At 35.0% G+C, this 27,744-nt stretch overlaps 2 protein-coding genes and 1 long non-coding RNA gene across 7 annotated transcripts in view; all 3 read left to right on the forward strand.

Moving 5' to 3' along the window:
- LOC103026829 (synaptotagmin-2) overlaps window positions 1–13,196 on the forward strand; it is a 94,399-nt gene extending 81,203 nt beyond the window's left edge. For all 3 annotated transcript variants that reach the window (XM_049479493.1, XM_049479495.1, XM_049479494.1), the window contains exons 7-9: window positions 1,092–1,209; window positions 3,023–3,156; window positions 5,012–13,196. In XM_049479493.1, coding sequence (XP_049335450.1) covers window positions 1,092–1,209; window positions 3,023–3,156; window positions 5,012–5,227 — 468 coding nt within the window. In that variant the 3' untranslated portion in view covers window positions 5,228–13,196. The remainder of the gene's footprint in view (window positions 1–1,091; window positions 1,210–3,022; window positions 3,157–5,011) is intronic.
- Window positions 1–13,196, forward strand: part of LOC125802218 (uncharacterized) — a 59,181-nt gene extending 45,985 nt beyond the window's left edge. Inside the window, exon 2 of the long non-coding RNA XR_007439235.1 lies at window positions 6,208–13,196. This is a non-coding gene — a long non-coding RNA (uncharacterized LOC125802218). The remainder of the gene's footprint in view (window positions 1–6,207) is intronic.
- Window positions 13,197–20,386: 7,190 nt separating this feature from the next.
- On the forward strand, window positions 20,387–26,745 carry manbal (mannosidase beta like). Of its 3 annotated transcripts, XM_049479523.1 has the most exons (4): window positions 20,387–20,529; window positions 21,694–21,852; window positions 22,612–22,660; window positions 25,942–26,014. In XM_049479523.1, the coding sequence occupies exons 2-3, from the start codon at window positions 21,703–21,705 to the stop codon at window positions 22,657–22,659; spliced, it is 198 nt and encodes a 65-aa protein (XP_049335480.1). In that variant the 5' UTR covers window positions 20,387–20,529; window positions 21,694–21,702; the 3' UTR covers window position 22,660; window positions 25,942–26,014. The 3 variants fall into 3 exon arrangements, with proteins under 3 accessions (XP_049335480.1, XP_022531299.1, XP_022531300.1); XM_022675578.2 differs by lacking the exon at window positions 22,612–22,660 and having other exon boundaries at window positions 20,388–20,529; window positions 25,942–26,745; XM_022675579.2 differs by lacking the exon at window positions 22,612–22,660 and having other exon boundaries at window positions 20,401–20,533; window positions 25,942–26,745.
- Window positions 26,746–27,744: the final 999 nt, after the last annotated feature.

Consider the following 27,744-nt stretch of genomic DNA (forward strand, 5'->3'; position numbering starts at 1 on the left):
GACAAATTTGTTACAAGGACCAAAAAAAGTTGGCGACTCCACGCTAACAGAGAAACAAAAGGCAGAGGGGCCAAAACAATCAAAAAGCCAACCAAAAAAAAAATGTATGATGAAGCATATCTTGTTTTTGCATTCTCCACAGACACTTGTAGAGCTCACATCCAACTCACGTTGATAAGCCTATAACTTTTCCAACTCACAGAATACCATCAGCAGGAAAAGCGAATTGTGAAAGCTGCGTCAGTGAATAGTCAAGCACAAATGGCATCTTACAGAGTCACATACAGGGTTGCCCAGTGCAAAAAAACACAGAGAGAGCAAGGCCAGTTGTGCTCTCTCAGTGCTCCAGCAGCTGATGGCAAGCTGCATGACCAGGATTCGAATCAGCGGTCTCCCGATCATAGTAGCAGCGCTTCTGATTCTGACTGCTGATCACACTTATAAACTCAATATATTAAAATTACAGGTTAAATAAAACGGTACCACTTTAAAATAAGACTAAAATAAAACATTATAAATGATTTATACATGAGTTCATTAATTATTATTGATTAGGTTGTAAATGTTTTAAAAACTATTGATAAACAGTTACAACACATCAATTGAAAAGGCAACAGTGATCCGTTATTTGTTTAGTCATTTAATTTTAACTTAGTCATTTAATTATTATTAACATAGTTTTTATGAAGATCTGAGGTTTGACAAATGTACAAATTTATAGCTCACTGTTGACATTTCTATTTATGTGTCGTTATATATTTATTAACTGCTTATAAATGTTTTTTTTTAAGTATTTGCAACCTAATTAATAACCATTAATAAACTCTAATTAATAAACCATTCATAAACCTTTTATTAAGGTAGTCTTATGTTAAAGTGGTACCAATAAAACAATAGATATATTGCAACTAAAAATTGAATGTATTTTAAAGTAGCAAATGTAAACTGGCATTTGTAGTAGCATGACCAGTATTGCTCGATTCTAAAAAATATAATTCTGATATCATCATAAATCCCTAAATCATGCTCACCCCCTCATCGATTGTATGTTTAATCTCCTCCTTTGTTTTGTCGCTGTTTTGTCTCTCTAGCCGGAGAAGCTTGGTGATATCTGCATCTCACTGCGGTACGTCCCCACCGCTGGTAAGCTGACCGTCTGCATCCTGGAGGCCAAGAATCTGAAGAAGATGGATGTGGGTGGACTTTCTGGTGAGCACAACATGCTGGACTGACCCTCAGCTAAAAGATCCTGGGAAATCAAGAACATCAGTTATAACTGAAGGCTGACAGTGATTGATTAGCAGGCATCTCTTCTCGTTGTACAGGGGGAACCCCAATCTGGTCACTTTCAAAGTAACATATTTCTGTTACAAATTGCTGCTACTGATTACTCCATTAAAATGCAATCAGATCCGAGATCCAGAGTTCTGATTACACATCATTCATTTTAATTACTTTCTACTTGAAGGTGAAACCGCATCTCAGAGTAAACTCAAGTTAAATCTACTTTGAATGTATTTACTTTTTCTTCTAGTTGAGATAGGGTTATTCGATATGCCTAAAAACTCATATCTCGATATGTTTCAGATAATTTATATTGATATGTGTCGCATAGGCCAGACATCAGTCCTTGAAATGCAAAAAGAAAACGAACATAAATCTTTTTACTAGGACTGTCAATGTTAAATCATTAACACATGCAATTACTTTGGAATCAATAGCGAATAATATATATATTTTTAATGCTATTTTAATTAAGCCACCTAACTTTCGCTTTAGTTCTGGCCCAATGCATGTATTTTTTTTCTGGAGCTGTTCACTTGTGGTGAGAACATGATCTGGTCTCAATCCAACCCAGCTATCAAATATACTTCTTTTTAATTTAGCCAAACTGCTAAACAGGCACAGTTTAATCTGATATATAAGCCAGATACTATACTGCTATGAACAAACGCTGTCTCTGCTGCTCCATGCTGTTTAAACACTGAGTGCAGCATGTGCAGCGTTCACTGCTCATAGCTGTGCTGCTCCATTAACTACATCTGCACTTCAAATCCCATTGAAAACTAATTTTTCAGTGATCTGTGTTAAAGCAGCTTCACACTGCACAGATATACACGCTGGAACACAGAATCTTCTCACTATATTCACTTTCTGACCAGCTCTGACCAATCAGGGGAGACGATGTGCTTGCATAGTTTATTGGTGCATTTAGTTTTATTATGCCTGTGTGAAAACAAACCAAACAGAGGGAGAAACGCTCCAAATAAACTCATAAACTCATCAACTGATCCAAACCATAGAAACTTTCACAACTACAGGTGTGAAAACGCTCTTTTATACTCAGCTAATATAGTTCTAATTCAGAAATCCTTACAACTAAGCTGAGATGTTTATAATAAAGTAAAAAAAAGTTTCCTCATGCATTTTTATTTCACCAGCCTACGTTGGCTTTATCTCCCCTTAAACATACAAGTATATACTAGTATTTTAATTGACACCACTAATATAAATATAATTTAATTTTACATTTCTTATATTCATTTTTTTATTTATATTTAAATATACACTATAAAAACTTACGTCTTAAGAAGAACAAGTGCGATTAATTGCAGTTAATCACGGAATATTGTCATGATCAATCTGATTGAATTTTTTAATAAATTGACACACCATAATTTTTACTAAATAAAATGACAAACGTAGTAATGCACAGTGACTTGGTGAAATCTCTTTAATCTAATTGATGCATTGGAAATCCAGATTAGTGGTCAGATTAGGTGTGGTAAATGGTAATAGATGTTTTTAATGTATGATTTCTTTCTTGTGTTATATTTTACTTGCATTATCATTATTTTAATAGTTTTTTGTTTTATCATTTATGTATAGTTTATTAGTTTTTTCCATGTTTTATTTGTTTTATTTGTTCATATCTTCCATATTCAGCACCTTGGCCAGCGTATATTGTTTAAAAAGTGCTATATAAATACATTTTACTTACTTATGTTTTAAACTTGTGCAGATCCATATGTGAAGATCGCGCTGCTGCAGAATGGAAAGCGTCTGAAGAAGAAGAAAACCACAGTGAAGAAGAACACGCTGAACCCGTACTACAACGAGTCCTTCAGCTTTGAGATCCCACTGGAACAGATGCAGGTATACCTGAGCAGCAGAATTTATAAAAGAGAAGAGGCAGAAATATTGACAGGCTGCAGGTTTTGTTGAGATCTGTCTTTATTTTGGTTCTGTTCTAAATCCCAACACTCACAGTGTGCAGCAAAGAGACCACGATTGATCTGTGGTTTTCTAATGGAAGCTGGAGGATGGCTGGGATTATAGTGGAATCTAAAAACAAATAAAGTTCTAGAAGCTCTTAAACTAGCTATTGGTCAAAAGTGACGTGTTTGCACATTGCACAACCACCTAGCAACTACTTAGCAACAACATAATAACTGCCACCGACACCATAGCAACACCTTAACAGCCACCTTACTACCACTTAGTAACAACATAGCAACCAACACATACAGCATATCAACACCTTATCAACCACCTAGCAACGTTTTAGCAACACCTTAGCAACATGCAGAGACACCATAGCAACCAATTATGAAGCACCACAGCAACCACACTCAGTTTCTGCAGGAACTGCAGTTTTCTTATAAAATTTAGAAACTAATCAAATTCAAATTGTCTTTGTAACTTTTGGAGTTCAATATTTTATTTTAGACCAATTAAAGAGTTTCAGCTTTATGAGGTAGAGTCACCTGGAATTCAGGCTTTCAGTTAACAGCTGTGCTGAACTCATCAAGAGTTAATTACTTGAATTTCTTGCCTCTTAATGTGTTTGAGAGCATCAGTTGTAAAGTAGTGAAGAGGTAGAGTTACAGGTATACAGTGAATAGCTCTATTTAAGTAATCCAGATTAATCCAGTTCTAATTCAGATTATGATAAACAAGAACTACTCAACTAAGTAAAGAAAAATATATTTTAAGGAATGAAGATCAGTTAATCTGAAAATTTCAAAAACTTACATTATGATGAAACTGGTACTTATCAGGACCTACTCAGGAAAGGAGGAGCAATAGTTCTTTAGATTATTTTGGTTTGTTTAAAACTTTTAAGTTACTACATGATTATACAGGGGTTGGACAATGAAACTAAAACACCTGTAATTTGAGTGTGGGAGGTTTCATGGCTAAATTGGAGCAGCCTGGTGGTCAATCTTCATTAATTGCACATTGCACCAGTAAGAGCAAAGTGTGAAGGTTCAATTAGCAGGGTAAGAGCACAGTTCTGCTCAAAATATTGCAATGCACACAACATTATGGGTGACATACCAGAGTTCAAAAGAGGACAAATTGTTGGTGCACGTCTTGCTGGAGCATCTGTGACCAAGACAGCAAGTCTTTGTGATGCATCAATAGCCACGGTATCCAGGGTAATGTCAGCATACCACCAAGAAGGACCAACCACATCCAACAGGATTAACTGTGGATGCTGTAAGAGGAAGCTGTCTGAAAGGGATGTTCGGGTGCTAACCCGGATTGTATCCAAAAAACATAAAACCACGGCTGATCAAATCACGGCAGAATTCAATGTGCACCTCAACTCTCCTGTTTCCACCAGAACTGTCCGTCACCACAATAAATTACTGTGGTCTAAAACCAGGTGTTTCAGTTTCATTGTCTAACCCCTGTATATGAGTTTGTTCATAACTTCAATGTTCATTTACAGTGTAGGAAAATAAAATGTATATTTTTGCGCTATTATACACCAATCAGCCAAAACATTAATTAAACACTGTATTCCAAAAAAATAAACAAGAACTGATGCCTGATGTTTTAGAGATGTTTTTTTTTTTGCTTTTTAAATTAATTAATCAGTGGTGATGCTGTTGATAATGTCTGTTTGGTGTATTGTATTGTGTACTTGTGTAGAAATGTGCGCCTACAAAATACGCATTTTTGACTCAATCCTCATGACGTCTGTTTGTTGTTGCTCACCTAGAAAATCCTTGTGGTGGTCACCGTCTTTGATTACGACAAGATCGGTAAGAATGACGCCATCGGGAAGCTCTTCATCGGAAGCAAGGCCTCAGGAACGGAGCTGAAACACTGGTCTGACATGCTGGCCAACCCCCGACGCCCCATCGCCCAGTGGCACACCCTCAAAGAGGAAGAGGACATAGACGCCACGCTGGCTGGTCTTTTCGCCAAGAAGTAACCCCTTCCCACCTCTCTACAACCTGACTAACCAACTAACCACTCCCCCTCCCTCCCAACCCATCCACCTGACCCGGCCACCACTGCATGAACCCCCGAGCTTCTTCACATCTACACCAGATTAACCACAATGAGTATCCAGAATAAGCTACTTGAAAAAGTTACCAACATTTGCTGAATGTGATGAAAACCCCATGTCTCCATATAACCTTTTCACCATGTAGCGTCATAAAAAAACAAAAATGTTCACCAGTAGAAGCGAGGAGAGTCGGAGGGTTGGAGAAGACCACGTTGTCTTGTTTGTCTCAAAGTCCCAAAGCAGTTTTTCAGATTGGCGTCCCATGCTCTAGCAGCAGTACAGGGATCTCTGCATCTGATGGAGGCCACAAACATCACATTCCATTCCATTTTCACCACTATAGTCATCCCAATAAACCGATTTGATAAAAAAAAAAAATGCTATTGCATGTGAATACACTATTACTATTAACGAAGGGCAGCTGCAATGAGTAAGAAAGTGCTTAAAATCAGACTACCTGAACACATTCATCCGTCACAGTGGCACATACAGTATATTCAAAATATAGCATTCTTCTCCATCCAACATTCAATAATTTAACATTGATCTAACAGTTCTAGTTAAATACCAGATAAACGCTGGTGTATCAGCTGTTTCCAGACCTCATATTAAGTTGTTAAATGTTATAAATGTCTTGAGTAAATGTCACGTTATTGAGTGTATTGAATGTACAAACATGAACTGTCCACTTAAAGCTCCACTAGGTAGGATTGAGATTTTGTGCTCGTGGGCTCCCCCTACAGTTGCAGAGTGTAATAAATGTTTCAGGCTGATTAGTTTCTCTTTCTTAATTTCTGGCTTTCACAGACATATTCAGTCTCTTTCCAGCTTCTGCCAGAGTGTCTGCATGTTTGTTTGTAAAGAATGAACCAGTAGTCCTTGTAGAACTGTTAGAACTAAAGGTCGGAAAGCAGGTCGCAGTTCTTGCGAGCGTTGGTCGCGGTCGCATCGGAAAACTTACAGAGTCTGGTTTGAGCTCAGAGGAGCTCCGGCACAGACACGAGAGCACCGCTATTCCTCCTATTACACCTCAATGCAGCGCTGCAGTGAGTTTCAAGCTGTAATTTTACTTCTTTAAAAAGTTTAATAATCAAGGAAATCCTACCTAGTGCAGTACAGTACAGTAGCCTAGTAAGCCTTTGAGGCTTAACGGCCACTCATACTGGCTCTATGAGCTGGCTCAGAGTGCCTGAATGAATATTTATTATATGAATTAATTTATGATTAAGGTATAAACTCTCACAAAACTCATGACACTGATAAACATCCTATTAAAAACATTCTCACCTTTGTCTACATTTGTTTAATGTGTCTCAAAATGTATACAGTATGTATGAACACTATAATAATAATAATAATAATAATAATAATAATAATAATAATAATAATAATAATATGTTTCTAATCAACAACCACTTATGGTATCTTCACTTCATCATATTTTCACTTATGTTTGGACACATATATATACATATATATAGATGTATTTCATGCATATTTCCCAGGTGAAGCTACTAAGACGAAAAATGAAATTGTTTACAAAGTGTAAGAAAACCCTTCGGGCTGCTGGAATTGACTTGAACCTTCAGACTTGATTTTTTTTAAGGTACATGTAAGAAGAGTTGATCCTTCTGTTTATTGAGATGCTGAGATTCAGACGAAGATTCAGGGCTGTGATTTTGTGGAGCGATTTACAGCTCTGTTTATACACTGTTATGAGCTACGTAATACATGATATTAATAATGAGTCGTATTGTTATGAGATATATTATAATGTTGCATTGTTCTGTAGAGTTTTATTCATCAGAGGAGAACGTAATGTAAAAAAAAAAGAGAGATTATATTAATGTTTATTATAGTACACATTATATTACTGTGCCAAACATGGACACTGGCATCGCTCACACTCACTACCAATACCCATTTCAACAGAGCTCATTTACACTATAGAGCAACTGGCGCAGTCTTATTGCCATCTGTTGGTTTTGGTGTGTACCCTTTGGAAGCTTCTAATCCATCTTCCATCGTTCCATCTTTGTTACATTGCTTTAAATGCAATGATTCACACCTACAGTATATTTTAATACCTCTGGTTAGTTCACTGCCTTGTTTAAAGCAAATGTATCTGCGCTCATTCGAACCCATTCAAGCACCAACGCCATCCAATAGTCTATCACTCTTTGAAATGCCAAAGTAACAACAGATGTTGAACACAAAGGGACACAGTTCAGTGGAGACGAGACGGACGCTCGTCGTCCCCTCTCCATTGGTTCATGCTGGAAGGACTTAGAAAATGACTAAGGTGATTTAAGGCAGCATTTAATCCAGTCCATCTGTGTGCACTTCTTTCCTCATACCCCTCTAACTGTGCTCTGTACATATATGCATTGATCAAACTTTGTTAATACAGCATGTACCTACAACTCGATGTACATAGAAGCATGTTCTGAAGATAGAGCAGAATTATATTGTGTGTATGTGTGTGGCACTTGTCATTTTGATAATAAAACGTAGAGGGAAAAATGCACTGACTGCACATTTTATTAAAAATCCCCCAGAACGGGTGTAGGACTGAATGTAAATTTAGAGCTATATTATTAATAGTAAGAGTCTTTCAGGTTACTTTTATTGCCTGGATTTGAGGAGCGCTACTGCAAGCTTGTGTGTCCATTCTAATCTGTACTCAGTCAGAAAGTCAAAACTTTTATTTGTGGTTTTATTTGTAATTTGTGTAATAATTTGTGTCATTATTTGAAGGCTCCCTTCATAGAGAGTTTATAACACTGTAAATGCATTGAGAATAGAAGCATAAAACGAACACACACACAGACACTTACAAAAATACGTATTAAGGCAAAACAAGGCAAGGCAAGTTTTTTTTTTAAATAGCACCTTTCATACACAACATTCATTCAAAGTGCTTTACAAATTAGAAAATACAAAGAGAATTAGTCAAATAAAAAAAAACATGCAACAATAAAAATGGAAATAAAATAATAAAATAAGAATAAAGGATGGATAAAACAAAATTAAAACAAAGAGAAATTATAAATTGTAATTTAAGAACAATGTTAAAAAAAAAAAACGGAAAAGAAAATACAAGACATTATAATTAAAATAGTATTCAAGTAATGAAAAATTAAGAACAAAAAGCAATGTTAACAGTGTGGAAAGCGCAGCTAAACAGATGTGTTTCACATCTCAACATATCAAAGCAACAATTATCATTTATTATTTAGGAATGTATTTTTTTTATTCTCCATTAATTATTAATTTGTACTTTTTTCCTTCTCTCCCAATAATGACTAAATTACTCTCTAACAACATGTAAACTTCTTTTCTATCCTTACCTATGTCCATTTAATATATATTTTTTGTTTTTTGTTTTTTTCCTTCCTTTTATCTACTTCTTTATTTTTTTTTCTTCCTCCTTTTTTCTTTTTCTTTTGTAAGTTTTTTGTGTGCTCATGTCCCTGTCCTTACTAAATGAATAACCAATAAAATTAAAGACTTAAATAGTCCTCCGAAAAAGAAGACTTATTATTGAGGAAATATTGTATTTATTTAATTTAAATATTAAATAAATACAGTATTTGCTATTCACTGTTACTCTCAATAATATTATAATGGTTTTTTTTTAAGAACAGGCTGTGACAGTGACCACAAGACCACATAATGTGTTGTAAGTAGTAGCTTAATACTAAAGTCAAGAGCATTTGTTCCAGTTATAACACATCCAGTTATGAAGCTTTGTTCCCAAGTATTGTTCCCAAGGTTATGCCTGTTTATGAACACTTACCTAAATCAGTTCTGTATATTTCTAGTTGGCAGAAAGTGTTTTAAACACTTTTTTCTCACTATTCAAGGGAATCAATGAGGCATCTACAACAATACTATAACATCCAGTAGTAGGTGTAGCAGTGGTAATGATGCTTCATTACAGTGTTACACCTGAAACAGTGCCATTATAATAAAGAAAGATAGGGCTTATATGTCAGTGCAATGTTATTTACTTCATAAAAGTTCATAAGTATTGCTTTATAAAACAGTTATTCAGTGCCTATGCTTGTGTTATGAAATCCCTATGAAGTGAGCCTTCAAGTAACGTCTGTCCTTCATATATGTCTTTTTTTATGTGCTGTTATGTGTGTTTTTGTTATTGTTCAGACTGTGTTCATGTGTTAATATGTGTGTGTTTTTACTGTTTGTTTAAGCCTAGTGATATTATGATAACACTTTCTATGAATGTCATCTCTATTACACTCTATAAACATACTGGTATTCATAACACATTATAATGCATTCATAAGGCATCTAAACGTACAACACATTATAGACATGTTTATTATGTGTGGTAAATTGTGATTATAATACATAATAAGCTGTGATTGTAATATGTTTCACATCTGGGTTAAAATATAAAATAGATCATATTTCTGTTACTATTAGTACTTTATTTCCATGACGGACATGTGTCACTTTACCTAGAGTGTACAATGACACATTATAATACATTATACATTAATAAAAGCTATTATAATATTTATAGTAGTCATAGCTTTGTTGAGGTTCTTGTTATCGACATATATCATATTTTAAACACAGCCGATGATTAATAATAATCACATTTTAAAATGCATAATAAACACAGCTATAAACTGTTTATAATGCTTTTTGAATGCATTATAAGGTGTTATAAATATGTTTATAGCATCTAATACAGATGACATTCATAAAAAGTGTTACCAATATTATTTTTCAGTTCTGGGTCTCTTTTTACTTCAGCTAAGGAGTAAAAACCCTAGTCAGAAGCCATATATGAGACTCTAATTCACAATCCTTACAATATACACACCTCAGTGGTTACTAGAGATATAAAAAAAAATACATATGTTGTTCCTTTAGAAAAAGGATGCAAATAATAGACACATTTCACTGTAAAAAATAAAATACTGTCTGTTAAAAGGCAGAAAAATGTTTTATCTCTTTAAATGAACATAAAAGAAGAGTTTCCCCAAAAGCTTCTTAATCTTAAGACTGAACTGGTAAAGAGAGAGAGAGAGAGAGAGTGTTCAGTCTGATGCTCGCTCGACCACTTAAGACTCGTATTTAAGATAAGATGCTTTGGGGACACCCAGCTTTGTTCACCAAGAGACAGGACTCACACACACACACACACACACACACATACACACACACACATATGTAACGCAAACAAAGGAAGTATCAGTGCACTCGTCCTAGGCTAACTTTTTCATCAGTTTAATCATAAAAACGAATTGATTTCTCGTTCTCATTAATGAATCACTGTAATGCTTGCAAAAAATGACGATTAGTAGTTTATTACGAATCTAGTGACCCACAAGTAACAGTGGCATGATTTTATTATGCAATGTGTGTCTACGTCAATGTATGCCTGCGCGTGTGTGTGTCTCTTTTGTGTGTGTTTGAGTGTGTGTGAGCGTAAAGACGAGGCAGAAAACACTCATTAAGGTCTGTTTGGGTGTTTTTTTTTTCTTGGATGGTTGGCCAGATGGCTAATGGATGATGTATCACCTGTTCAAAAGAATGTGTATAATTATAAATGATTAAAATCAAAAATGTTATATTTAAAGCCTGTTATGTAATGTTGTGATCCTTTGTTTTCTTTTTTTAATGATGCTGTTTAATGTCTGTCATTACAGGAAAAATGCTCTGATTAGCTGATTAGCCTACTGTTAATATAATTAAATCTAATGTTTTTTTCTTTCTTTTTTTCCTCATGAAATTATTATAACGACAAGAATACAGGCCAGCTGTTGTTGGTTTTAGCAAGCTTTACAGAATGGCAAAACATACAATTCATAAGTATTTTACATTGGCATACTTTACTTTAATTATTTAACTAATGTTTTTCGATAGATATATCAGCTCTGCTACATAAAATACAGATCAATTACACACCATCAGCTAACATTAGTTAGCTCTGTTACACAATAGCCATTAATCTAGGTAACATTAGTCCAACATTCGTTCAATTATGCCACATCAGAGATCTTATTAATTCACTAAATGCTGAATCAATGTGATTTTTTGTAATGCTAAGTCCCGCCCTTCAACAAAAAGAGCCAATCAGCTTGCTGATTGTGTGGAAAGCAGAGGAGAATCATAGTGCTAGTGAGGAAGCCCCCACACCACAACCACCCACTAAACCCCTACCACCCCCAACCCCCGCACAGATGTAAACATGGTAAAAAAGAAAGCAGGGCGGTACTCCTGCAGTTTGCTGGACAGGGAAACAGAAGAATCCTCTAACAATAATCTGATAATCTACTTCATCCGTGAGATATTCTGTTTACAGGCACTGAGACCTAGTTAAAGTAGCTACATCTTTACCATACCTCAAATTCTCTCTGGAGTAACAGTTACACAAAATCTGTGATGTTCTCTTTGGGTCACCCAGGAACCCAGGAATGAGCCCACAGTCGCTTCTTTCTCTTCTTTTTGCATTTTTTTCTGAGCACAAAAGCGCTACCATCATGCAAAGTGCTTCTCTAGCCATGATTGTCTCTAGTATGCTCCTCCCCTGTGATGACCTATGAACTCACACAAGGACGTGGACTATGATTGGTCGATGACTAACATGTAGCATTGCCAGTTCCCCGAGTACAACACGAAACGAAGATAACTGCTTAATCTGACATAGTGAACATAAGACTTGGCATAAGAGGCTTGTGCCAAGTTGCCTTTAAAGACTTTATAAAGACCACATCCACCATGCTAACACTGGTTACATAACAGTTACATTACCGCAAAATACATGATATATTATTATCTATATCTATAAATGTATATCAACAGTGAATAGTCAATTACATACATATAAGCTAAAGCTAAATTGTCCTAATCATTCTGTGAAGCTTGTCCAACCCAGCAATCTAACTCTATCTGTTTGACTATTAGAAACATCGATTTTGTGCATTTAATACGTTTCCAAGATGTTGGTCTACAATGTGCAATGTTTCTGAGTATTAATTTTTATTTTATTTTATTTTTTACATGTTGTTTTTGAATTTTTTTGAGGCGTCAAAGGTTTGAGGTCACAGTCCGAGTGTTTGGTCTCTGGTACGGCTGCTCCTACATGTCGTGTGCATTTATAATTTCTTTTTATAGTTCTTTTCAGGCTGCCTTGGACTTTTTAATGCTGCTGCTTAGGACTGCTTCTTCTTGTGTGTGTCGTGAGCCTACGTTGCTATAGGACCAATGCAGAATCAAAAGAAATAATGTCTCCATGTTTCTTCTTCTGTGACCATAATTGAAAAAGCTGCAGAGGCTCTTTGCTCCCCTGCCAAGCAGACAACAAAATCCCAGTCTTCCCTGGGACACTGTGGACGCCAGCGACTGGCCCCATTCCCCAGTTCCAGACATTCGATTCCACCACCCGTCAGAACCACGTCAACCGCAGAGACCTTTTGCCGACGCAATACTGCCGACACTGCTGCTGCTTTACTAACATGAACCTAACACTCTTCCCCCAGCGCTCATCTTCTTCACCGTGGCACCGAGTAAAGACTATTTTCTCCCAAAGAACTGAACTGCTCGCCCTCTTCCCTTTTTCGTCTCGTGTAGAGGTACCTGTATCAGTGATTCCTTTTGTGGATGCTTTGGCATGCTTTACCTTCTCTTACAGAGGAACACATTTGCCACTGGAAAATAAGCCTTTGCTACTCCCGTAGCTTAATTTAGCTTATTGCCATCCTGCAAACCTGAAATGTCAAAAAAAAAAAAAAAACATTAACTGATACCAACCACTGCAAAAAAAAAAAAAAAAAAAAAAATGTTACATGCAGATCCATCCACTGGTTTTACCAACTAGCTAATCATATAAAATAAAATAAATGCCTTTTAAATATTGATGTGTGATGTGTGCATCTCTCTGATTTATTGATATTATTTTTTGTCGGTACTATTTTAAAATAAGGCTCATTTATAAAGGGTTTATAAATAGTATGAGAGAAAGTTTATTAATGTTTAATAAATAGGTGGTAAATACTTTACAAACCATTAATAAGTAGTTACAACACATTAAATGTCTCCTACAGTCAGCATTTACATATCTAATAAAATAATAAAGAAGGTCAGTTTAGTTATTTAATGTTATTTTATGTTATTTAATGTTAATTATACACCACGCTATGATTATTAGATAAGTGATAAATATGTGTAGTTAAAGTTAATAACAGATATGTTATTAACAGATATTGTTGCTGTCCAATAAAAAAAAAAGTATCTCCATTTTTGTCGATTTTTAGATTAATACATAATGTGAACACACCAATGAACAGACCAATAGAAATTCTCCAAAATGACCTGAAATAAACTGTTTTTACATTGACTCCCATTGAAAGTTTAGAAGGTTTTTTCTCTCGCCTGTAAATTAGCTGCTTTTGAGATACCTGTTTTTCATTGGCCAATGACAATATGTTAATATCGTCTGCTGACTGATGGAAGAGACAAAGTAAGATAAGCATTTAGAAAGATCTGAGCTTTAACAGAATATATAAATGTATGTAAAATCACTATTTGGCAAACAACATAACATATTTATAACCTAATTAATAACATTAATAAACTCCTACATAAACTATGTATAAACCCTTTATAAAGGAACCTTATATTAAAATGGTACCTATTTGTCTAATGAACCTACTTCAAGTCTGCTTAATTGTTGTGTGATTTGTAAAATTGAGCCCTTTAAATGAATAACCATGTACCAACCATAAGATCATTTGTTTTAAATGCCTTCACGAATAATAAAAAATATATATATATATAGTGCTAGTCAACATTTTGTACACACCTTTTCATTCATTTTTTTATTATTTCTTTATTTAACATATTTTCTACATTGTAGATTAATATTAAATACATAAAAAAAAACAATTAAGGGACATATTTGGAATTACATAGTACACATTGAAAAGTGTTATTCCTCCACATTAATCTCCTGATCTAAAACTGATGAACTGAGATGGTGATTTGAGGTGATTTAATTGGGATGAGCTGGAGCTTCACAGCGTGAAGGAAAAGCAGCAGCTATTGTTCAGCACCTCCAAATATAAATGTGATACTTAGAAGAATCTAAAGTATAAAACAGATTCTGGTGTGTTTAACATGTTTTGTTTACAGAATAATGCCACATGTGTTCCTGTATAGATTTAATATAGTCTTCAATATTAAATTTACAATGTAAAAAATCATGAAAAGAAAGAAAACACGCTGAAGGAGATAAGGTGTGTCCAAGCTTTTGACTAGCACTGTATGTACAGCTTTAGAAAATATTAAGAGACCACTTCAGTTTTTGACTCAGTTTCTCTGATTTATAGGTATATGTTTGAGTAAAATGAAAATTGTTGTTTTGTTCTATAAACTACGGACATTTTTTTCCAAATTCCAAATAAAAATATATATACTTTATTAGCAGAAAATAAGAAATGGCTGATGCTTCAGATCTCAAATAATGCAGAGAATCTTATAACATTTTATTAAAGAGTTCAGACTTTTTTTTTTTAAATATTTCAGTTTTCATGCATCTTGGCATCATGTTCTCCTCCACCAGTCTTGCACACTGCTTTTGAATAACTTTAAGCCACTCCTGGTGCCAAAATTCAAGCAGTTCAGTTTGGTTTGATGGCTTTTGATCCTCCATCTTCCTCTTGATTTTATTCTAGAGGTTTTCAATTTGGTAAAATCAAAGAAACTTATCATTTTTAAGTGTTCTCTTAATTTTTTCAATTTGTCTTTATATATTTTTAGCATGCAGTGTTTTCTGTACGGTCATGCATTTTTCTATTTCTTGTTATTGCTAGGGATGTCAGGATACTACACTGACTCACTTTTAATCACTTCCAATTTGCAAATATGTCACAGCCATTATTTGATGCACCCAGATAGCCACTGTGTCCAATCAGAGTGGCAGGCAGTGTATTTTTCTGGATTATGCGCCTCAGGCAGATCATAAACTCACAGTTTCTGCTGTGGCTGTTAGTAAAGTTCCTGAATAACGTAACTCTGAACACTGCTGGCTTGTTTTCCTACTCAAATGCTGTTTTTAGCCTGGTGGAGATTTGCTGGGTAGTTTCTTTTAGTTACTGACTATGCTACAGTAAGACTCTGCCAATGCTGTTAATTACCAGAATTAATCCACAGCACAAAAGGAAGAGACAGAATAATTAACAGCACCTGAGGAAGCTGATTAGAAGCTGATTAAAGCAGAGGCAGTTAAACACCCTTTCTTTAGGCAGCAGTGCAGTGACAGCACTTAAACTGGATCCTAAACACAGTGTTTATTGTTTTTGTTTGTGTGTGTGAAATTATTGAACATGTTATCCTGCTGTGAAGTTATTATCTATTACACTATACTTTACTGTAGGGTCACTAGGCATAGCAACAGCATTAAATGTCAAGAAACAGCATTAAAATTAATGATGGAACAGGGGGGCTTATGGGACTCAAGCCCTGGATGCCCTGATAGCAAAGAACATTGAATAAACATTATGTTTTTTTTGTTGCTGTTGTTGCATTACTTCTTTTAAGGTTAATCGTGAAAAAAAACAACCTTTCATCACATTGCCTACATCATTGGTTAATACTGGATTTCTGATATTGAATCAACATTCATTTGAAGGTGTGAATTCATATGTATTTCATAGTATTACAAATGAGCTGAGGACCAAATGAATTAATATAAAAACTGGCATAGACTTAATACATTTACAATACAAACATACACACATATAATACATATTATTAGGTACACCATTGTCAGCAACAATACTCAGGTAGGCTGTGGCATTGACACGATGCTCAATTGGTTCTAATGGGCCCAAAGTGGCACAGGAAAATCTCCCCCAGACCATTTCAGCACCACCAGCAGCCTGAACCAGCTGTTGATATAAGGCAGGATGGATCCATGCTTTCATGTTGTTGATGCCAAATTCTGACCCTACAATCTGAATGTCACAGCAGAAATCATCAGAGACTCATCAGAGCAGGTAACGTTTTTCCAATCTTCTATTGTTTAATTTTGGTGATCCTGTGTGAATTGTAGCCTCAGGTTCGATGTGTTGTGCTGATGTTCAGAGATGCTCTTTTGCAGGCCTTGGTGGTAACGAGTGTTTATTTGAGTTACTGTTGCCGTTCTGACCTCTGGCATTAACAAGTCATTTGCGTTAATGAGCAATTGGACATGTGTACCTAATTAAAATATAGTGTGAGAGAGTGTGAGTGAGTGAGAGTGAGTGTGAGTAAGCCAGTATGAGTATGAGTAAGTGTGAATGAGTATGAGTAAGTTTGAGTGAGTGAGAGTGAGTGTAAGTCAGTGTGAGTATGAGTAAGTGTGAGTGAGTGTGAGTATGAGTATAAGTGAGTGTGAGTGAGAGTAAGCGGGAGTAAGTCAGTATGAGTATGAGTAAGTGTGAGTGTGAGTATGAGTGAGTATAAGTGAGTGTGTGTGAGAGTGAGTGTGAGTAAGTCAGTGTGAGTATAAGTAAGTGTGAGTGAGTGTGAGTATGAGTATAAGTGAGTGAGTGAGAGTAAGCGTGAGTAAGTCAGTGTGAGTATAAGTAAGCGTAAGTGTGAGTGTGAGTAAGTCAGTGTGAGTATAAGTAAGCGTAAGTGAGTGTGAGTAAGTCAGTGTGAGTATAAGTAAGCGTAAGTGTGAGTGTGAGTAAGTCAGTGTGAGTATAGGTAAGCGTAAGTGTGAGTGTGAGTAAGTCAGTGTGAGTATAAGTAAGCGTAAGTGAGTGTGAGTAAGTCAGTGTGAGTATAAGTAAGCGTAAGTGTGAGTGTGAGTAAGTCAGTGTGAGTATAAGTAAGCGTAAGTGTGAGTGTGAGTAAGTCAGTGTGAGTATAAGTAAGCGTAAGTGAGTGTGAGTAAGTCAGTGTGAGTATAAGTAAGCGTTAGTGAGTGTGAGTAAGTCAGTGTGAGTAAAAGTAAGCATAAGTGTGAGTGTGAGTAAGTCAGTGTGAGTATAAGTAAGCATAAGTGTGAGTGTGAGTAAGTCAGTGTGAGTATAAGTAAGCGTAAGTGAGTGTGAGTAAGTCAGTGTGAGTATAAGTAAGCATAAGTGTGAGTGTGAGTAAGTCAGTGTGAGTATAAGTAAGCATAAGTGTGAGTGTGAGTAAGTCAGTGTGAGTATAAGTAAGCGTAAGTGAGTGTGAGTAAGTCAGTGTGAGTATAAGTAAGCGTAAGTGTGAGTGTGAGTAAGTCAGTGTGAGTATAAGTAAGCGTAAGTGAGTGTGAGTAAGTCAGTGTGAGTATAAGTAAGCGTAAGTGTGAGTGTGAGTAAGTCAGTGAGTATAGGTAAGCGTAAGTGTGAGTGTGAGTAAGTCAGTGTGAGTATAAGTAAGCGTAAGTGTGAGTGTGAGTAAGTCAGTGTGAGTATAAGTAAGCGTAAGTGAGTGTGAGTAAGTCAGTGTGAGTATAAGTAAGCGTAAGTGAGTGTGAGTAAGTCAGTGTGAGTATAGGTAAGCGTAAGTGTGAGTGTGAGTAAGCCAGTGTGAGTATAAGTAAGCGTAAGTGTGAGTGTGAGTAAATCAGTGTGAGTATAAGTAAGCGTAAGTGAGTGTGAGTAAGTCAGTGTGAGTATAAGTAAGTGAGTGTGAGTAAGTCAGTGTGAGTATAAGTAAGCGTAAGTGTGAGTGTGAGTAAGTCAGTGTGAGTATAAGTAAGCGTAAGTGAGTGTGAGTAAGTCAGTGTGAGTATAAGTAAGCGTAAGTGAGTGTGAGTAAGTCAGTGTGAGTATAAGTAAGCATAAGTGTGAGTGTGAGTAAGTCAGTGTGAGTATAAGTAAGCGTAAGTGAGTGTGAGTAAGTCAGTGTGAGTATAAGTAAGCGTAAGTGAGTGTGAGTAAGTCAGTGTGAGTATAAGTAAGCATAAGTGTGAGTGTGAGTAAGTCAGTGTGAGTATAAGTAAGCATAAGTGTGAGTGTGAGTAAGTCAGTGTGAGTATAAGTAAGCGTGAGTGTGAGTAAGTCAGTGTGAGTATAAGTAAGCATAAGTGTGAGTGTGAGTAAGTCAGTGTGAGTATAAGTAAGCGTAAATGAGTGTGAGTAAGTCAGTGTGAGTATAAGTAAGTGTAAGTGTGAATGTAAGTGAGTGAGTATGAGTAAGTGTGAGTATGAGTAAGTGTGAGTATGGTGCTGCAGTGTGCGCTCCCGGCCTGCGAGGGGCAGTGTGGATCTTCTCTCTTCTTCTGTCTCCGTGTTAAGTATGAGTATGAGTAAGTGTGAATGAGTATGAGTAAGTTTGAGTGAGTGAGAGTGAGTGTAAGTCAGTGTGAGTATGAGTAAGTGTGAGTGAGTGTGAGTATGAGTATAAGTGAGTGTGAGTGAGAGTAAGCGGGAGTAAGTCAGTATGAGTATGAGTAAGTGTGAGTGTGAGTATGAGTGAGTATAAGTGAGTGTGTGTGTGAGAGTGAGTGTGAGTAAGTCAGTGTGAGTATAAGTAAGTGTGAGTGAGTGTGAGTATGAATATAAGTGAGTGAGTGAGAGTAAGCGTGAGTAAGTCAGTGTGAGTATAAGTAAGCGTAAGTGTGAGTGAGTAAGTCAGTGTGAGTATAAGTATGCATAAGTGTGAGTTTGAGTAAGTCAGTGTGAGTATAAGTAAGCGTAAGTGAGTGTGAGTAAGTCAGTGTGAGTATAAGTAAGCATAAGTGTGAGTGTGAGTAAGTCAGTGTGAGTATAAGTAAGCGTAAGTGTGAGTGTGAGTAAGTCAGTGTGAGTATAAGTAAGCGTAAGTGAGTGTGAGTAAGTCAGTGTGAGTATAAGTAAGTATAAGAGTGAGTGTGAGTAAGTCAGTGTGAGTATAAGTAAGCGTAAGTGAGTGTGAGTAAGTCAGTGTGAGTATAAGTAAGCGTAAGTGTGAGTAAGTCAGTGTGAGTATAAGTAAGCGTAAGTGTGAGTGTGAGTAAATCAGTGTGAGTATAGGTAAGTGTGAGTGTGAGTAAGTCAGTGTGAGTATAAGTAAGCATAAGTGAGTGTGAGTAAGTCAGTGTGAGTATAAGTAAGCATAAGTGTGAGTGTGAGTAAGTCAGTGTGAGTATAGGTAAGCGTAAGTGTGAGTGTGAGTAAGTCAGTGTGAGTATAAGTAAGCATAAGTGAGTGTGAGTAAGTCAGTGTGAGTATAAGTAAGCGTAAGTGTGAGTGTGAGTAAGTCAGTGTGAGTATAAGTAAGCATAAGTGTGAGTGTGAGTAAGTCAGTGTGAGTATAGGTAAGCGTAAGTGTGAGTGTGAGTAAGTCAGTGTGAGTATAAGTAAGTGTGAGTGTGAGTGTGAGTAAGTCAGTGTGAGTATAGGTAAGCGTAAGTGTGAGTGTGAGTAAGTCAGTGTGAGTATAAGTAAGTGTGAGTGTGAGTGTGAGTAAGTCAGTGTGAGTATAGGTAAGCATAAGTGTGAGTGTGAGTAAGTCAGTGTGAGTATAAGTAAGCGTAAGTGAGTGTGAGTAAGTCAGTGTGAGTATAAGTAAGTGTAAGTGAGTGTGAGTAAGTCAGTGTGAGTATAAGTAAGCGTAAGTGTGAGTGTGAGTAAGTCAGTATGAGTATAAGTAAGCGTAAGTGTGAGTGTGAGTAAGTCAGTGTGAGTATAGGTAAGTGTGAGTGTGAGTAAGTCAGTGTGAGTATAAGTAAGCGTAAGTGAGTGTGAGTAAGTCAGTGTGAGTATAAGTAAGCGTAAGTGAGTGTAAGTCAGTGTGAGTGTAAGTAAGTATAAGAGTGAGTGTGAGTAAGTCAGTGTGAGTATAAGTAAGCGTAAGTGAGTGTGAGTAAGTCAGTGTGAGTATAAGTAAGCGTAAGTGTGAATGTAAGTGAGTGAGTATGAGTAAGTGTGAGTATGAGTAAGTCAGTGTGAGTATAAGTAAGCGTAAGTGAGTGTGAGTAAGTCAGTGTGAGTATAAGTAAGCGTAATTGAGTGTGAGTAAGTCAGTGTGAGTATAAGTAAGCGTAAGTGTGAATGTAAGTGAGTGAGTATGAGTAAGTGTGAGAATGAGTAAGTGTGAGTATGGTGCTGCAGTGTGCGCTCCCGGCCTGCGGGGGGCAGTGTGGATCTTCTCTCTTCCTCTGTCTCCGTGTTAAACCGCAGAGCCAGAGGGAAACAAAGGGACATGTCGAGCTAAATTATCAGCTAAACTCTGTATTTATCCATATTAAACTGATACAGGAGACTCCGGGCTGTGGATAACTGCTTCAGGTCAGTAAGTAGATGATTCTGATGTTTGTATTTATGTAGTAAACAGTTTGTGTGTGTGTGCGGTGATTCCTGCTGTGGTGTATAATGAGCATTTAACTTACTTAGCGTTATATTATAGGTAACGTTGCCTTCGCCTTCATTAAGGTAGCACAAAACGAATCTGTGTAAGTAGCTGCTAAATAGCTTTCTTAAATATACTGTATTCCTTTAGTAAATCACTCACATGAAGATGTTAGATTGTTCGAATTTTCCATTGCAGCCTAAATGCAGCTACTTTACAATTCCTCCTTAAATTCTGATACTTTACCATTCCTTTTTAAATGCTGCTACTTTGCCATTCTACCTTAAATGCTGCTACTTTGTCATTTCGCCTAAATGCTGCTACTTTACCATTCCTCCTTAAATGCGCTGCTAGTTTTCCATTCCTCCTTAAATGCGCTGCTAGTTTTCCATTCCTCCTTAAATGCTGCTAGTTTGCCATTCCCCCTCAAATGCTGCTTTTCCATTCCCAGTTAAATACTGCAATTTTACAATTCCACCTTAATTACTGCTACTTTACATTTGTCAGTTTTCTTGGTCTTTTTCCCAATTTTACTTTTCCCAATTTCCCTTCCACCTTTAAACATGGTTTCCTTTCACATTTAAATCTATTTACCATTCACTCTAATAACCTATTTCCCATCCACCCTAAACAAAAAAAAAACGATACCCCTTCCACCTTAAAAAAAAATTCCCATCCGTCCCTTCCACCTTAAAAAGGCACATGTTACATTGATCCTGTAATTGATGTTGAATGCTTTGAGGTTTATACATTTCTGCTTATGTTGTGCAGTCCACATAAACTAAACCTGGAGTCTTGTTTGAATAATCCATTCCACCTTAAAAGCAGAAGTCGAAAGTGCCTAAAAAAACGCATCTTCTCCCTGATTTCAGCAGCATTAAAGGTGGGTTGGTAAATTTAATCTTAATATCTTCATGTGAGTGATTTACAGACGGCAATACACTGTATTTAAGAAAGATGGGGTTATTACTATAGAGTAGTTTGCACCCTGTTGTATAATTAGCATTTACCTCTGTATTATTTCACTGTTCTCAAGTCACAGATTGTTTAAACTCTATTCTTTAAACTCTATTGTTTAAATTCTAGGATTTCTCTGCCTACAGATAAACATCATGTCAGGAGACCTGGACCTCTCCCCACCCGAGGTTCCTGAGCCCACCTTCTTTGAGAGTGTCCTGCGTTATGGCCTCTTTCTTGGAGCTATTTTCCAGCTTATCTGCATTTTAGCCATTATTATCCCCACATCCAAGAGCCATGAGCAGGTACAGTCAGCGGTGCTTTGGTTGCATCACCTCTTTTTAAGGTTGATGATGGAAAACCAACCTTAAAATAACCTTTATTTAAGCCTGCGTCATAGGCAACATCGGTTAATGTTGAAATTCTAACCTCAATTTTTATTTTAAGAATGTTTTGAATGGTTAAGTTGAGCTCTTCTACACTCTCACGTTTAATGCTTTTACAGCACCAGTCAAAAATATGGAAACTCCTCTTTCTTATTTAATGTATTTTCTTTCTTTTTCATGATTCTTTTTTACATTTAATACATTTAATTACATTTAATATTGAAGACTATATATGGGTGATTCTCATGAAGCTGCAGGGAACATGTCCATGACAATTTTTTTAAAATCAATACTTAATTCATAAAAACTCTGATATTGTGTGTAAAGTGAATAGGGAGTACTGTATGGATCAATTGTTTTCATCATCATATAAAATTATTTTTATATAAATTAAATCAAAAATATATGGAAATTCTCATTACCGTTATGTGTCCGTATCCCTTCTTTCTAATTTTAAGTTAAACCATATTAAAAGTACTAAGCATATCGAATCAATAAAATAGGGTGAAGTCATTTAAAATATCTATATTTATACATGATATAAACATTTTTTGTGTTGAACAAAAAAATGTACTTGATTTTAAACAAAATATCTGTGTCCGAACAATTTTTTTCTCATTACCGTTTCATGATTTTACCCCCCCTATAAAAATTACACTGTGCCTTTAAATTGATCAGCTATCCCATGATGCATCACTTCAGAGACAAGCTTCAAAATGGAGATAAGGTCAGTTGGTCACTCTTCTCTCCCTTTGAGAAATCTGTGTTAATATTGCTAAAACTGTCCTCAGTTACACTGTCTATTATCATTACCGTTATGGTTTAATACTCATTACTTTAAAAAATATAAAAATAAATTATTTCATGAATATTATCACAATATAAGGCTTTGACATCTGGCAAAGTTATAGGTTGTTAGCATATTAGCATTTTAAGTTATTTGTGAAATTAGCCAAGAGCATCTCATTACCGTTACTCAATATTCTCATTACCATGCATTGTGAGGGCCATAACTGTAATAAGAACCATTGAGCTGGTAATGAGATTCTTATGTAAGACTGCTAAAAGAGTCATTTAACAGAGTTTATTTGATCATTTATGGTAATTCATTATATATATATATATATATATATATATATATATATATATTTATCATTTTTGGTAATTATAAATATATATATAGATGATGGTTGTAATTATAATTATTTTCGTGTGATTTTTACTTTCTGATGGAAAAAGTAGCTTACATGCAGGTGGATTTTCCACTATTTATGTAGTACATAACAGTCTACTATTTACTATATATAAAAAAAAAAAAATATATATATATATATATATATATATATATATATATAACAATGTCATTGATGTTTATACTCTTTTGATTAGTCTAATGATTATATTCATTTTTTGAAGACTGACAGAGATTGAACGCAAGAAGGCAGCAGCCAAGGCTAGAGTTTCTTGAGATTTGCTTGTTTTTCTGGTTCCATGGTTTGTTATACAATTGCCTTAACCCTTGTTTGGTGTTCATATTTTTGCTACTCGTTTACTTTGTTACTTGTATTTAATTCAGCAAAATTAAGCAATTTTACATTAAAATGCTTTACACATGCTCGCTTCACCTAAATTGCAAGCAATATAAACAGCTTATATGGTTAATATTTGCCCTTTACCTTTCTTATGTTACATTTCTTTCAAAAAGTGCTACTCTTTTTTTTAGTAGTTTTTTAATAAAATGTAAAAGAAAATGAATTAAACTCAAGATATGAGAAGAAAATTTGTTTAGTTTCAAATTTACAAATGTAAATATGTGTACAGTGTGTGTTTATCAAAAATGTGTTTTTATGTATGTTTTTCACAAAAAAATGAGCCAATGCCAATGAGTTTGAGTTAGAAAAAATATTTTTTTTCAGTTTCATTTGATGAAAAATGAAAACGGGTCCCACAGACCCGAACACCACACAAGGGTTAACTAAGTTTCATTACCGTTACATTTATTCTCATTACCGTTTAATTGTGTTCTCATTACCGTTATGGATCTAAAATGTTATTTTTTTTTTAAATGTTTCACATCTTATCATAACTTTCCTTCATTTTATTATAGTACATCCCTCACCTGTTGTCCACATGAGTTTTTGATCAAACATATTCAAAAATAATTTCCATTAATTAAAAAATTAAAACATATTTTACAAATGTTGTATCGGTAATGAGAGTTGCTTAACTATAAATAAATAAATAAAAAAGATCAAAGTAATTGTCAAGGACTGTGCTGTTAAGTTGATGGAATTTGTTGTGGAAATATGAAATTAATCATCAAAAAAAGTTTTGAACCGTTGATCTAGCTTCGTCATTTACTGTAACGGTAATGAGAATTATTCTGGATCATATCAGATTCAAATGATAATAAAATTCTATTTAAAAAAAAATATATGAAAAAATAATCAATATAGTAAAATACACATTCTATTTTAGCTTCTCAACTTGAAAAAATGCTGCAATGTGGTGAAAAACTTTTTTATGTTAATGTGAAGGTCTTCGTGAGAATCACCCATTAAAGCTATACAGTGGTAAACAAACCAGTATATGTTTTATACTTTACATTATGTTAAGTAGCACTTTTGAGGACCGATCTGCACACTCTTATTTTAATCTCAGTGTCTTCATGAGGTCACTGAGAGTCACCTGGAATAGTTTTCTCAGCATCTTGCTGAACTACAGTTAATACGTTTTGTTTGATATATAATTCCATATGCCCCCCCTTAATATTATTCTACTATGTAGAAAATAAATAAAAGATATAAAAAAGGAACATTGAGTGAAAAGGTGTTTCCAAACTTGACTGGTTATATAGGTGAAAGACGCTTCCCACAAATAATAATATTAATAATTATTATTTCTCTTTCGTCACTGCAAAACCAACACTGTACAGGCTATACGAATATAATACAAACAAGTTTTAATATATATTTAATGTAAGTAAAGTTTAATACAAACTATACATATAAAACCATAAAATCGGTGTGCACATTAGTGATGGAAATATTATTGTGATTCAACATTAATCCTTAAAATCCAGTTCTTTTTGCTGTCTGGGTAATGTTTGCTATATTTTTATGTGAATTTTCTATTCTGTCCTATAAATGATCATGCAGCAACTTCTTTAAAAAGATATAAAATGAATTTGGAATAAAAACCAGACCCTGACATTATTATTATTATTATTATTATTATTATTATTATTATTATTATTATTATTTAAATGTCCATTTATATAAGTAGGGGTGTGTCATTGTATCATATGCAATAATACAATGAACAATATTATACTCAATATAAATATTGTGCCATATCACCCACCCCTAATTATCACATCAGGGTACTACTGTTTTTAAGAAAATTAAAATTCAGACTGTTCTCATTTCCCATTATATATCTACTAAAGAACAGATTATATCTGTCCTGTATCATTTATTTTACTTTAATCCTGGATATATGGAGATATTTGAAGTGCATTATTATTAGTATCATGATATTCTGGATCATTGACTTCTGTTACAAATCTGATAAAATTCTTGTATTTTTTAATATCTCAGTTAGGGGTGTGCCATATCATATCGTATGCAGTAATAAAATTTCATTTTCATTTTGTTGCAGTAGTGCATTCTTGAAATATTTTTTTCTAAATTCAGTGTTTTGTCATATCACCAAGAGTATAGTTATCACGAAAATAACCTGAAATATTGTGGTATTTTTTTAGGGCCATAATGCCCACCCCTGATCCTAAAACACAGTCCGCTTTCTGTATGTAAGGTTGTGGGGCTATGCAGACAAGATGTTCATTCACTTTCACAGTTGTGAAATTGTTATTTGAACAGTGATTGATAGATTTTAACTCAAGATTGTAATTCCTCTTCATCTCATGAAGCTATAATACAGTTTTAATCTGTTTTTTTGTATCTACTGTAATAAATATTTCCCTACTTCATTTTTCTTTTATTACAGGAAGAGACTGCAGAGCCAGTCGACACCAAAGTTTCTGAACAAAACAAAAAGCCAAAGGCCCCGATCCAGCAGATACGACAGAAACCAAAGAAGGAGAGCAAGAAGAAGAGATAAGACTGTGGAGTTTTGGTCTGAGTGTGCCAGCCAGTGTGGAATTGAGTGTTTCTGGTAAAACTGTGTGAACTTCATCATGCACTATCAAACCATGGACTGTCGAACAGCACTGCAACATTTCATATTAGAATGCGTATCTGCCCGTATCACCATTACACTACAGTACACTCTTAAACATGAAGGTGCTTCAGATGGTTCTTTGAGCCATGCAATAGAATATAAAAAGAATTTAAAGAACCAAATTTGTAATAAGGACGAGTGTCTTTTTTTTTTTTTTTTAAACCTTAAAAAGGTTATTTAATCACTTGAAATACAGATTCTTTAACCGGGTAAACATCTCTTTTACGATTGATAATGATTTTTTTAATGTTTTTTCTGTGGCATCCCCCAAGGAACCGTTTGAAGCACCTTTATCTTTAAGAGTGCAGAATGTTTTCTAACATTTTAGTTCATGTATTAACTAATTTCATTGACTACATCCATAAAGTACATCCTTTAAATTTCATTTTTCTAATTGTATTATCGTTATAATTATGTGTATAGGGCCACTTAATAAATCATGTATGTTTCTTTTTTTTTTAATGTATACCTGTATTGTTTTAAATAATAAACTGTTTGTGGGCTCGTTCCATTCCGCACACCCAAGTACTAGTAATCTGATCTTTTCTAAATAAAGCCATGGAAAGTTTAGATGTTAGTTAATGATTGTCTTCCTCCACCTATTTCAAAAGTGTGTCAGTAAAGGCACCACTATTAGGGGAAACCAAGCTGTCCTCACTTTTGTTATATACAGTTTGTTATATAAAGTATCATTATTTAAGGGGAAAAAATGAAAACTATGAATCATTTTCTTTTCAAATTACAATTACTGGCTGTTTGGATTGGACATCACATAAGATTGCAATAACCCTTTCAGACCTGAATTCTGTTCCAGTTGTGGAAAAATATAAAAATGCTGGTTTCTGTCTGCAATGCACAAAGCAAAGCTCCAAATTTAATCCAATGTATTTTTAATGTCCACTGTATTGGAAGCGTCTGTTTATATTGAAGTGTTTTAAATCACATAAAAGCTGCTGTTTTTTTTTCTCAGTACAGTGGGCGGGGCTGAGCTTCTGTACCAATTGCTTGTAAAACTTCTTTATTGGCTGGTTCATGATCTATTCTCATGGACAACAGGTCTTAAATAGTGTTATGTTAAAGAAAAATACAATTGATTATGTCTACTGTAATGGACAGGGTCTGAAAGTGACAAAATACATTTATGCTTTGACTGTAATGTGAAAAATGTGGAAAAGTTTAAGGGGCATAAATACTATTTTTAAGGCACCTTAAAATTATATTAATACCGTACCAATCAAATATGTGGATACAGCAATTTTCAATCAATGTGTTTTCTTTCTTTTTGTGTTTTTTACAATGTGATACATTTAATATTGAAGTCTATACACAGGAACATGTAGAATTATTTCTTAAACAAAAAGGACAGATCTGCAGACTCTTCGTGAGATTTTAATCTCAGTATCTTCATGAGGGAGAGTCACCTGGAATAGTTTTCTCAGTGTCTTGAAGGAAGGAGTTCCTGGAGGTGCTGAACAATAGTTGCTGCTTTTACTTCACGCTGTGAAGCTCCAGCTCATCCCAATTAAATCACCTCAAATCACCATCTCAGTTCATCAGGTTTAGATCAGG

The sequence above is a fragment of the Astyanax mexicanus genome, chromosome 5 (assembly GCF_023375975.1).
Source record: "Astyanax mexicanus isolate ESR-SI-001 chromosome 5, AstMex3_surface, whole genome shotgun sequence".
Classification (NCBI taxonomy): domain Eukaryota; kingdom Metazoa; phylum Chordata; class Actinopteri; order Characiformes; family Acestrorhamphidae; genus Astyanax; species Astyanax mexicanus.